The 13418-nt window shown below is 31.8% G+C and overlaps 1 protein-coding gene across 1 annotated transcript in view; it reads right to left on the bottom strand.

Annotated features, from left to right (window-relative positions):
- LOC143054725 (uncharacterized) overlaps window positions 1-11740 on the bottom strand; it is a 28436-nt gene extending 16696 nt beyond the window's left edge. The window contains exon 1 of the mRNA XM_076227758.1: window positions 11481-11740. Coding sequence (XP_076083873.1) covers window positions 11481-11534 — 54 coding nt within the window. The 5' untranslated portion in view covers window positions 11535-11740. The remainder of the gene's footprint in view (window positions 1-11480) is intronic.
- Between the last annotated feature and the right edge of the window lie 1678 nt (window positions 11741-13418).

Raw genomic sequence — 13418 nt, 5'->3', positions numbered from 1 at the left:
GTTTATTTTTTAATTTTCAGAAAGAAAAGTGACATTCATATAAATTACCCGTCTCAATTTCCTCATCACTCTAATAATCTTTAAAAAAAAGTATCTTTAAAAAAAGTACTTTTTTTTTATCAAGGACAAATTAAAAAAGTTCATTCTACACCAGGTCACATAACATACTCACACATAATACGAATATTGAAATACAACACTAACCCTAACCCACAAGTAAAATGATTTCTACCAAAATAGTTTTTTTTTCTCATTGATATGCCAGCCTTTAATTTATACAAGATGTCATGTCTTTTCCAGGAATTTAATTGACAACTTAGATGTTTCGTAAGATGAGAAAAATCTTCCGGGAAAATAATCAGATAAAAGGTAAATAAACTGTTCAATCTTCAATTGGCCGTTTCAGAATCTAAAGAATCAAGGGTAATTTCATTGTTCGTACCCCTAAATGAAAATAACGTCACGTCATTTGTTAAATTTTCATTGTTTATGACATTTTTAACCAATCAGGACGTTTTGGTGTACACTTTTGAAAATATTACCCAGGATGCATTAGATACTGAAACGGCGAATTATAAGTACATGTCTTGCCATTTTGTTGAATGAAATCTAAATGGATCTTTTTATTAAAATCTTTATTTATGATAAGTTTAAAAGGATATGATGGATATACGTCGACGAGACAGTCATCCAACAACACAAATAACCAAACAATATTTTAATGGCAACATTCAGTGATCAACAAATGCCTAAGAAATACAAAAAAAAAAAAAAATGCATGCCAAGCTCCAAATCGTCTGCAATTTATCATTTTTTTACTTTTCAATGACAAAATTTTATTTATCACATGCATGCACGTGAGTTCACAATATTTCATGTTTTTTTTTTATCTTAACACTCTCCCTCAAAACTTCAATTACACACGATTTAAAAAGTAGAATAACAAAAATATCCAACACAAATTCAATGCAAAAAGTCCTTTACCATATGGAAAAAATAAAAGCTCTAACTCATCAAACGAATCGAAATCAGCTATCGAACAAACGAACGTACAGACTAACTTGTTATGAGCTAGAATCTGTGTTCGAATATTCATGAACATACATGTACCTTGAGGTATAGGAGTGAAAAACACATTTTTCTTCCTTAGTTTAATTTTTGGCAAGAAATTTTATAGACTTGTACAATGCTTTCAAGTACAAAAAATGTATGTATTACTACTGCTAATATTTATCACAACCTCCTTTTATCTTTCAGTAGGGTTATATATATAATTTTATAACATCTAACAATATTTTCAAACTAAGTCACGTATAGCACAGAGGTACTTGCAGGATCGCCATGCAGTTACTGAAATCTCTTTATTTTGGTAAAAAAATCAGTTCTTCCATTGTTTAAATATTAATTGTTAAAGCTGTATATTTTTTGCCTATTTAGGTTTAATTTTTGCATGGTTTGCATTTAACAAAATGAGTTTCACCACATCTTTCGTTTCACATAATTTCTAGCACCTTTATTGCTTCGTGATATATTGTGTTAATCTGAACACATGTACGCATCTAGACTGTTTGTCCAAATATGGACATTGGTTTAGTCGAAGCAAGTAGTATATAAGGGTATACAGTTACAGTGGAAGAATTATTTAAGGAGAAGTTCGGTTTAAAGTCATGACTTTATATATATAATAGTGGATAGAAGTAAATGCAGTTTAATTTAGCCTCACTACTAATGACACACATCATGATATTTAAGGGGGTACCCAGCAATTTGACTAAAACCGGTTTGGCTCGTTTAATTTCTATAAACACCCTATTTGGTCATTGAGAACCCTGATTTCCCTTTACAGATAGTTTGTAAGACATAAGACATAAGACATTTTATTTCACTAAAGCCCCAACATGGGATATGTTAGTACAACATGTTTTAACAAACAATAAAAGTGTGAACATATTTACATTAGAACAACATGGTTAACAAAGGTGCAATAATAGTATATATATAATTAATACAAATATTTGACAGGAAGTACAAATTATAGTAACATGATTAAGCACATATATTAAAAGGTTTTAATAACACTTTTGCAAAATTTTGCTATTCCAGTAAGTGTAAATAAATCTGATGTATTCATCAATTCTTTAAATTTTAAAACATTTGGGTTTTTACATATATTTAAAGGTAAAAATTTAGCTCTTACATTGTTGAAAAAGGTACATTTGAATAAGTAATGAAACTCATCACCAAGTTCATTAGCATTACAAAGATTACAATGTCTTTCAGATCTATCAATATTTAAAAATCTGCCCGTTTGTGATTAAAACGTCCAGCTAATTTTTAAAGAGTTAATTCCCTTTAGTGCTCTGTTCACCTTTCAGTACATTCGTCTCAAATCGGCCGATTCCGTACCCTCATGGAGAGTAGCGGATTCTAACGAGGATTGCCGAATGTTTTCGAAAGTATCAGGAAGGAATGGCTATCAAATAGTTGCATGGAGTACTATTTTTGTTATTGTATAATAACATAATATCCAGGAAACAAAATGTCAATTACTAATGTCGGTCCATTTATGGACACGTGCTAAATTACAATAAATTTCATTATCATGATCAAAATTAATCATCTTTCATTTCATTGTTTTTCAAGCAATTCCAAAAAATTGGAATCGTTTGCGACATTCTATCATGACACATTTCCTGACTGAGAAATCACCCTGAAAATAGTGTCCATTTTATTCACAAAGTTATTTTTTTTGCATGATTAATCTGATATGACTGTTGTCACTTCAACGTGACTGTTGTGTCATTGTAGTCAGCGGGTCAATTCTCTTCTTTTTTATACACAAATAAGGCCTTTAGTTTTTTGTTTGAATGGTTTTACATTGTCATTTCGGGGCCTTTTATAGCTGACTATGTGGTATGGGGCTTGCTCATTATTGAAGGCCGTACGGTGACCTATAATGTTAGTTTGTGTGTCATTTTGGTCTCTTGCGGACAGTTGTATCCATTGCAATCATACCACATCTTCTTTTTTATATTTAAATCAATGACAGGATATATAATTAATTATGTTTTGTTAAGCATTTTCGACTCAAAGTTTAATTCATCCTTGGTTCTAAGAATACTGATTTAAAAAAAAACTTAAGATCACTAATTCAACAAATGATCAAAGAGATAACACACATTTAAGTACTAAAAAAACTGAAACAAATCTATTATATATTGCCTATGATTGTTTACATCCACTCCATTGAATATTTGGTGGATAGTTGTCTTATTGGCAATCATACCATATTCCCTCATTTTATATCAAAAACACAAATCAAGGCATTTGTTTTAGGGGGTCGATATTGATAAATTGGTCGAAGCAACAATCATTATGTTTAAATGTTAAAGGTAAAATAGTGACGTTTTACTAATTTTTTTTCCGATGGTATGCACGTGATTGAAAAGTAGCATACTTCCTCTCTAAAACTTATAACATTATGCTATGAAAATATAAAAAGAAGATGTGGTATGATTGCCAATGAGACAACTATGCAAAAAAGACCAAAATGACACAGACATTAATAACTATAGGTCACCGTACGGCCTTCAACAATGAGCAAAGCCCATACCGTATAGTGAGCTATAAAAGGCCCCGATATGACAATGTAAAACAATTCATGGCATAGATACATGTACTAAGGTGGAGATAACAAAACTACTAGTATGACAAAGAACCAAACAAAAGTCTAAAACAGCCAAAAGGTAAAAAAAAAAAAACAGCCTATAAACAGTCGTAACCAAGAAAAAGGTTTGAACTTAGTTGTCCTGGAAGATGAATTTATTCCATCGCTGACAGACAACAAATTAAAATTACTTAGTACATGTGCATTCAGTGATGTAATTACAAAAAAAAGTAAACTGTTACAGTCACATGTTGTGTGTATAACAAATTTATTATTCAGTCAAGAAAACCACATAATACATCATTAGAATGAAAACACTTTTCAAAACAACCACATGACCAAACATCAAAAGTAACACTCACGTGTAACATGTTAATAAGTCGCGAATAACAACTTTTTTTTTTAACTTTGTACTACATAAATCCGCAGGACATTAAATTGATTTATTTTTGTTTTTTAACGTCTTGACAATTACTTCAAATGTACGCAATCAAAATCTTCATTATTTCTTGCTTATCACTAAATTTATGCATCCATTTATTTGAAATAAAAAAAAACCCATAAATATATAAACAAAAGAAGATGTGGTATGATTGCCAATGAGACAACTCTCCAAAAGAGACCAAATGACATAGAAACTAACAAATATAGGTCACCATACGGCTTTCAACAATGAACAAAGTCCATACCGCACAGTCAGCTATAAAAGGCCCCGAAATGACAAATGTAAAACAATTCTAACGAGAAAACTAACGGACTTATTGTGTAACACATCAGCAACAACATCAACTGAGTTACAAGCTCCTGACTTGGGATAGGTACATATATACAGAATGTGGCGGAATTGAACATGACAGCGGAACCCAATCCTCCCCTAACCTGGAAGAGTGGTGTAACAGTATAACATCACAACGAACCATACAAGTTTGTGTTTTGTAAATCTATCGTAAGCCGAATTTAGTGTATGTTGCGTGAACTTTTAAGTGGTAGCAGACCCCTCCACCTTAAATAATGTAGTCTTAAATGGAAATCTTTACCAGAAAAATAGTAGATAAGAAGATTTGAGCAGTGAAAAGAGAAGAGCAGCGTTATTTTATAATCATATAAACCCTTGTTTTAACCAACAATTTCTACAGATTACAGAAAGTACATTATGTCTTGATTGCTAAAGTTGAGGAAATATATCAATATGACCACCCGTTTAAAACACCCATGCCGTTGAAATATTTTCAACTGGACATTAAGCGAACAGTAATTAATCAGTCAATCAACAGGACTTAAATAGTGGGATTTTTTTAAGGTGGTACCTAACACCTGAACTAAAATTAATTTGGCTCGTTTAATTTTCTTTAAGTTTTGACAAAGTATTTAGTTTGACCCTTTGACAAAAATATAAAAATTTCAAAAACTTTGAACCAACCGTTTAATCAGAAAAATTACATTGGTTATATAGCAGTTTGACAAAAACTTATTTTGATCATTGAGAAGCTTAATATTCCCTTAACAACACAACGTCATTAAAACGTTCTGCTGATTTTACAGAGTTATGTCCCTGTAGTTTTAGGTACCACCTTAAGAACCAGCCACTAAGTCCTATGACTCCTCTGAATCCCCCATGTAACAACCAAGAACGCAGATGTACAATGTAATTAGCTGTCATTGTTTACAAATGTTAAGCAAAATAATGTCTTTGAAATACAAACGAAATGTCATAAATAAAGACATAAATTGTATCTTTTGTTTAGTTAAAAAAAAATCATAGTCGTCTTCCGTTTAATACAATAACTGATAAACGAAAAAGGGTCGTACATTGGGAAGCTATTAAACCAATAGTTTCAAATGGTGCAGTTGAAATAATCCATTCGTAAATTTAGCGGACGCCATCACGAATTGGTTGATCGATATGGAAGAACCGTTTCACAGATGATATCGGACATGTTCCTTATTTCGTTACTATAATCACCTTCCCTTTTCACGAATGTGACCTTCCAAATCAGACTATTTACCGGATTTGTAATAACTTTAGTAACACGACGGTTGCCATATGTGAAGCAGGATCTGTTTACCCTTCCAGCGCACCCGAGATTAAGTGTTAATGACAATATACTGATACGAAACACATCAGTTATACCAAACTATATGCCAGCTAGTACTTGTGAGGAGTGTTTTTAAAACCTAAATAGTCCAGATCTATTTGTAGTGGTTCCGATTGAGGATAATGTCGAGCGTGTGGGTTTATCAGTTGTCATGGACATTCTCTTCCAGAATTAACCTCAAAGTTCTTTATTTTTTTATAACTGTCTTTTCGGATTTTATGGAAATACATATATACATGGAAAACCCCTTAACAAACACTTTCACCTCGATTACAATACAATATGAAATGTACATATGTATAGTAAAGAAAATGTCACATCCGGATTTATTTCACGTTTGTCCCATTTATGTCCATTATCTGGTCATTTATCTCAAAGTAGTCATTGAAGAAACACTTTGATAACAGTTTTAGTTCTTTTGTTGTTGAAGTTAACGTCTATGGGGTATACACCCTTGCAGTAATTACATTTTGTTTGACAAGACCGTGTCATGTTTTTTTTGTGTTCTATCAAGTCAAATATTTAAACCAAGATATAAACGCGCACTTATTTGTATCAACATACAAAATAAACAATATACACACACAAACATGCACAGATTAAACAAATATTTTAAACATTAAAATTACTTTTTTTGTAAAAATAAATTAACTATCAAACTATATATTTGTCGCATGCAGTGATTTTTATTCCAACCATTGAACTCGGCCTTTTATGAGTTTAATTTATTAAGAGAACATGCAGAAGACTACAGTAAAAAAGCCCCCTTAAAAATATAGTTTTTAGTCCGAAACATCTTTTGTGTTTGTTTTGTGGTTCTAACCACCAAAGCGTACAAGAAAGGAACAAACAAACTAAGAAAAACATATCCTTTGCCTACAATAGCAAGACAGACTCAACATTTCAGATGACTTCCTACATACATGTACAATTTACACACTGTATGTACTTGTAACCTAAAGTTTAAACAGTGCATAGATTGATCTGTTAACGTATACATTTATCGCTTAACTTGTATGACATCTTCAAATTACCCATGCGCTTAATGTGAATATAAAATAATGTGATTGGCAGTAATGAGTCTGCCCCCTCCCCTATACGTATTAGATACACCCTGAGGTCGTAAGCCCAAATGGATATATCTAGTTAACACCAATATATCATTGTTGATGCAGAATGATAGTACATTGTAATAATAATCTAGGAGGGGTCTTTCAGCGATTTGACCATGTTATTGAAAAGCATGATAAATGCAGGGTTTCTAATTTCAGTTAACGACTACTTGGTGTGAAAATTTATAATGATTTCAATTTTTGTCACGTTATCTTTTATTTTTAAATAATTAAGTTTGCTATGGACTTAAGTTAAAGTATATTGAACGACCTTGTGTCCAATTTGTAAAACTACCTTTTGCCTTAAAACATATTTGAAATAGCTCTCGCCGCGTTGAAGCCCCTTTGCTCTGATGTAAAGCATACATACATCAATAAGTCAACCAGCCTCAAACATTCTCTTCGGAAAAAAGTTTTAAAGCATAAGTCGAAAAGGATTCGCCGCAGAGATTACATGAAATTATGATATCTATAGAAATGAATTACGACTCTTCACTGTGCTAGCTTACCCTTCAAAAATTCAAATTGCAAACCTTTTATTTCAAATAATTAATACGTTTAATGCCATTGAATAATCAGATGGAAAAGAATGAAACAAATAGACAAGACATTATGTAAGAATTTCAAAGCTGATCATTACCATACACCTATATTAGTAGAGTGACAGATCAAGAAAATGGTGCTTATTTTACGACTTTAATGGAACGGCAGGCTAAAAACGATTTGTTTGGAAAGTCAATACCTTGAGCTAACTTTTTTCCCCGGTCGTAATAAAACAATTTAGCGTGCATTAAAGTTGAAAAAATGTTGGCTTGGTCACTCCACTACATTGCTTGATTGTATTTATTTAAAAACCAAGGAACTATTGTGTGTCAAAGTATAAATGCACATCCATATCATTTTATATTACCAATGAATTTGGTGAATAATGCATGTCAAGTAAAAGTTAAAAAAAATATATCTATTGGTGTTGCGTCACAACAATTTAAATGCCTTTGATACGAAAATAGTTTTTGGAATACAATGATATGTACGAATGGGTAATAAAGAATATCATGCCATAAATAGATCATTGTACTCCTAAAATAAAACGGGCACAAGATATAAAACAATGAACACTGATAAATTTCTCATTATCTATATTTACATTGATAGATACAAAATAGTCATAATTTGAGATTTGGGCTATACACATGAAAAGTTTAAAAAGTTATCAGATGCAAAGTAAACAATTTGAAAAATGTATGACGTGAACTTGAAGATAACTTAGTAGGCCATAAAACAATAAATATCTTGAAGGAACCACTTTTGATAAATTTAGAAATTCTTAATAAACTAAGGCAAAAAACTACCTCGGGCGAAAACTGATCCTTTAAGTTAATTGATTTATAGGTATAGAACCACTAATTCAGGCCCGGTCGGAAAGAACATACAAGAAAGTAGTACATATCTTAAACAAAGTAGTTCCTACGCATAGCTGTATCTTTGTCAATAGCGGGTATTTTTGGTTAATTGTGGTATTTAATGAAAGTTTGGGGACTTGGGATCACTGTACAAACCTTGTTGAAAGATCTTTTCGAATAATAAAGCAGTATATTCTTTATATATGGACCCCTTACGTAAACACCTAACTTATTGCTTAGTTGTCATTTCAGCATACAAAGGGCGTTGATATCAATATTATATATTTTCTTTTGTACATTATATTTTGATAAAAAAGTTAAACACCAAATCATAGTTTTTCATAGAATGAAATTCAAAACAGTGTGGCTGTGGCCATTGATTGACACATTAAATTCATCCATTGACTGGGACAATTTAGGTGAACGTTTCTATGTAACGACCAATGCTAACTATGTACTTTTTAAAAACACTTAAACTGTGGGGTCACCAAAGGTTCTCAACACCTTAATAAAGTAATTCGAAAAATTAATCAGAAATAACACGATGTTTTGATTTATATCAATTATATAAATCAAAACATAAAGGTTATTCCTGATTAATATTTCGAATTATTTTATAATTAAAGGCGTTAAGAAACCTTTGGTGACCCCACAGTTTAAATGTCTATCGTAGGTACGTCGTGAACAGTGGTCGTTACAGACAAACGTTCACGTAAATTTTCCCAGTCAATGGATGAATTTAATGTGTCAATCAATGGCCACAGCCACACTGTTTTGAATTTCATTCTAAATCTGTTTAAACTAATACATGTATTACAATGTACCATATATCTGAACACATACAATTGTGCAATAGTTACAGAAGAGAAGCGAAAGATACCAAGGGACATTCAAACTCATAAGTCGAAAAAAAACTGACAACACCATAGGTAAAAAAGAAAAAGACCAACACACAAAACACAACATGGACCACTAAAGACTGAGCAGCACGAAATCAGTTTTATTTTGGTCTAAGACCCTAACCTCACCCATACAACTAACTACAAGAGGGTATGGAAGGGCATTTACAGATTACAGTAAGGAATAATGGGCAATACATAGAGAATAATAGGCAAATTAATAAAAAAAATTAAAAAAATTAGGGTATATTACTAGCAGAGGAACATGGTTTAAAAAAGATTACAGAGATATAGACCCCTCCCATCCAAACCTTCCAATAATAGTTAACATTAGTTTAAAACAAATATGCACTATGTCAATTCAAATTTTACATAATACGATCTACAGACTACATGTATTTCATAATCGGAAAAATACCACTTAACAATGTTCAACACATGTCATTTGTACCAGCGGAAGCGTGTTCTTCAACCGATTTACATGTATCAGTTTATTATGAATTGTTAACACTTATGCTATCTATTATAAAGGCTCGGTTTCTTTCTGTCTAATTTAAAATACTGAGTATGAGGAAGTTTACATTTTCTATTTTTTCGACCATAAAGTTTCAACTTTCTATTATTTAAAAGAAAATTTCCAACTTTTTTTTAGTGTTCCTTATATAGATGTGTTGTAATTCTGTTTTGTATTATCTAATTTCAAACAAGTCATTAATTGACCGACAATCTTTACTATTTAAAGAATATGCATTTGCAATGGTCTGTTAGTTTTGCATGAAACTGTACTTTCCTTGTTAACATTTAAATACAGGTATATCACTTTCACTTCGAAATGATTAATTAACCGCTTACAATAGTTTTAAAAAGAAATGCATACAATTTGTATACCATCGTAACTTTAATAAACTCGTCTTGTGACTTTTACATCATACGTCATGCATCAGTGCACAGTGTAATAACATGTTTCGGCATTTTTTTGTTTTTGCTTCATCTGCATAATTTGCAAGCAAACACATACATGTAACGTATATCACTTTAAAGTTTTTGTTTTATCTTGAGTGATTAATTTTGTTTACCACTTTGTGATTAAGCTTGTATATAGATACCTATCTATTGATAAAGAATGCAACTGCCTCGCTGGTCTCGTGGTAGCGAGTTCGCATCGAATGTAGGGAATTGTTGATCGAATCCCGACTGGGTAAAACCAAAGACTTTAAAATTGTCGTGCGCTGCTTCTCCGCTAAGCACGCGGCCTGGTCGGCACGAAACCAGAATGACGTGCCCGGGTAAGGTGACATGTCTCCATACGGACTTGTGAACTAGAACGTTAACAATCCGACTCAGCGTGTCACTCTTTGAGGTTTTATAATCATGTTACATTAAAATGTTTTTTTGGTCCTGAATATGAATATTAGTTTGCCGCTGAACGTTAAACAGTTACCCATCATCAACTGAAGAATAACTACTATCCTCTACATTATTTATGAAAAATTCAGTTCAGTGTGTCAAACTAATACAAGGGAAGATTATAATTATGTTACATTAACATATTATTGTCCTGAATATCAATATCAGTTTGTCGCTGAACGTTGAGCAGCTACTCATCACCATCTTAAGAATACATATTATCCTTTACATTATTTATGTCTTTGCAACTTACCTTGATGTCTCATTGATAGTGACTTTTTCCAAATATTTTCTGAGATCGTTATAAAGCTTCATGTACACATTAATATGCAACTTACTTTATAAATATAATTGTATGATATGACGGACATAGATGGATGTATTTCTGATTCAATTATGTCTAATGTCTGTAATCATTAAACTACAAATGGTTTTGGCAGTCGGATTGTTATTATATTTTGATATATTACAAGATCTTAATAGTATGTCTTTTAAAAACATCCCAGATATTGACTGATACAAATTCCATTAAGAGGGGTCCAGGAAAAAGTCAGACACTTACAATTACAGCTGCTGATCGTGTATTTTAGTGAAGATTTGACATGACCGTGACCAAATTCTTAGGCTGACATTTTGTTTGAAATGAAGGGTTCGCAAACTTTTAAACCCGTCCCCGATAAAAAAAAATGGATTGAGAACCTGCTTGTTTAAAATTCCACCAATTAACACTCTATTGAACATGTTGAACTTATTGTATTGTATTAGTTTAATCATATTTTACATGCCTGCCCTCGTCAGGAATGTCAACCTGATAAGTGTATAAATATAAGTTTTAAGATCACACATAGAAGATTTAATTATATACATATTTAGATATATACACAAACTTCACTTACCTGTGAACTGACTGCTACTACAGTAAACACCATATAAATCACAAAAAATAACATATTTTCTTATTAATAAAGTCACTTTTATTCCTCAAGGCAGTTGTGTATTATCTCTTTTAATTTGTGCATCCCCTTCCTACATAACTTTCACAAAAATGCGCATTTACTGTTTAAAACTCTAACAAGGAAGTGATCTCGTTTGATATCACAAAGTACATAGTTAATAGTATCCACTTCACCGCATGACTATAGCCTATTTTGTATATGATTTAAAGTATATATCGTTGGCGATTTAAATAAACTTCATTTGGGATTCCCCAGTAGGTTAGAACTCGATCTATAAATAGAACAAAACACGTTTTAATGTACTGTATATTCATATGGAGATTTGTTTTTGTGAATGAAATGACAACGTAAAATGTGGGAACAATTTTCCTTTTTCTTTGCCAAGAAGGGTTTGGTTTTATTGTCGTTTATAGTTTATGATCACAAATATTAACGTTCATGTCAAAAAAACCTTTCATGGAAACATTAGAATATAAAGTCACAGAGCAACGATGAAATTTACCTAATAAAACATTGCTTATGAATTAAAATCAACTTGCAAAAATGTAAAGTGACGGGGAAATGAAGAACATGCATAAAAGTTGTCTGCTCTATGACCGAGTTGTTGTCGCTTTGACACATTCCCCATTTCCATTCTCAGTTTTATAAAAGAAAAAAAGTTAAAAATGAAAAACAACAGTGCACTGAACTATACACAACAGACCATTGTTTGAGCAACACGAATCCTCCCAAATAAATAAATAAATAAATTGTGTAGTTCATGCATCAATATGTCATCAATAGCTTCCAAGATTTAGAATATTCCAGAAGGGAAACATTTTCATTTATGAGAAAAAAATCTTGGTAGGGTAATATTTAATACTGTTGAATAACCTTCTGAAATAGCACGTTTAAAATCGGACTCAGCTTGTTAATATAGTACAAGTTAGGTTTCAAGTATATACTTTTAATTTATGTAATATCGGTATTCTCTGCTGTACATGTTCTATTAACATCTAGCCATCCTTTTGATACTTGTTTATCCTTTCTCATACCCTCTGCCTGTCATATAGTAAATAGGAAATGTATATAAAAATTGTCGTATTTTTAGAATTTTAGAATAAACGGTTTGATTTGTGAGTAGATATGCATTGCTAATCTATAAACATCTGATTTCTTATGCATTGTTATAATTTCAGAAACATCTATTGCTAAATCAGTTAAAGGCTGTATTTTTGACCAAACAAAAATCCGATCATAAACCACGTCATGGTAGCATGATTTGATTTGGGTCAAACACTTGAGTAAATGATGATAAGTCGCAAAGAATTTTTAGATAAATACTGATTGAAGTTTAATTTGAATCTGAAAGGATTTGCTTATTTGTCTTGTCCTGTTCAACCGGTGTTTTTTTTTATGCCCCATCTATTATGACCCATTTATGGGCATTATGTTTTCTCGTCTGTGCGTCAGTTCGTCAGTTCGTCAGTTCGTCCGTCCGTCCATCTGTTCGTTCGTTCGGTCGTCCGTCCTTCCGTTTGTTTGTTCGTTTGTCCTGTCCCGCTTCAGGTTGAAGTATTTGGCTAAAGTTCTTGGTCAAGGTAGTTGTTGATGAAGTTGAAGTCCAATCAATTTGAAGCATAGAACACATGTTTCCTATGATATAATCTTTATAATTTTAATGCCAAATTAGAGTTTTTACCCCAATTTCACGGTCTAATGAACATAGAAAAAATGGAAGTGTAATTGGATCATCCGTATACTATGGACACATTGTTGTTATTTATAAATTTAGCAATTAAAGAACTATTTTACTGTTCATATCAGGTTGTTGCAAAATGAACTCTTGTAACAAAATTACTCTTATCAAGACGTTTTATTAGCAAAATAAAGTGTGAC

The sequence above is a fragment of the Mytilus galloprovincialis genome, chromosome 12 (assembly GCF_965363235.1).
Source record: "Mytilus galloprovincialis chromosome 12, xbMytGall1.hap1.1, whole genome shotgun sequence".
Lineage (NCBI taxonomy): Eukaryota > Metazoa > Mollusca > Bivalvia > Mytilida > Mytilidae > Mytilus > Mytilus galloprovincialis.
This window is presented reverse-complemented; position numbering and strand designations above follow the sequence as displayed.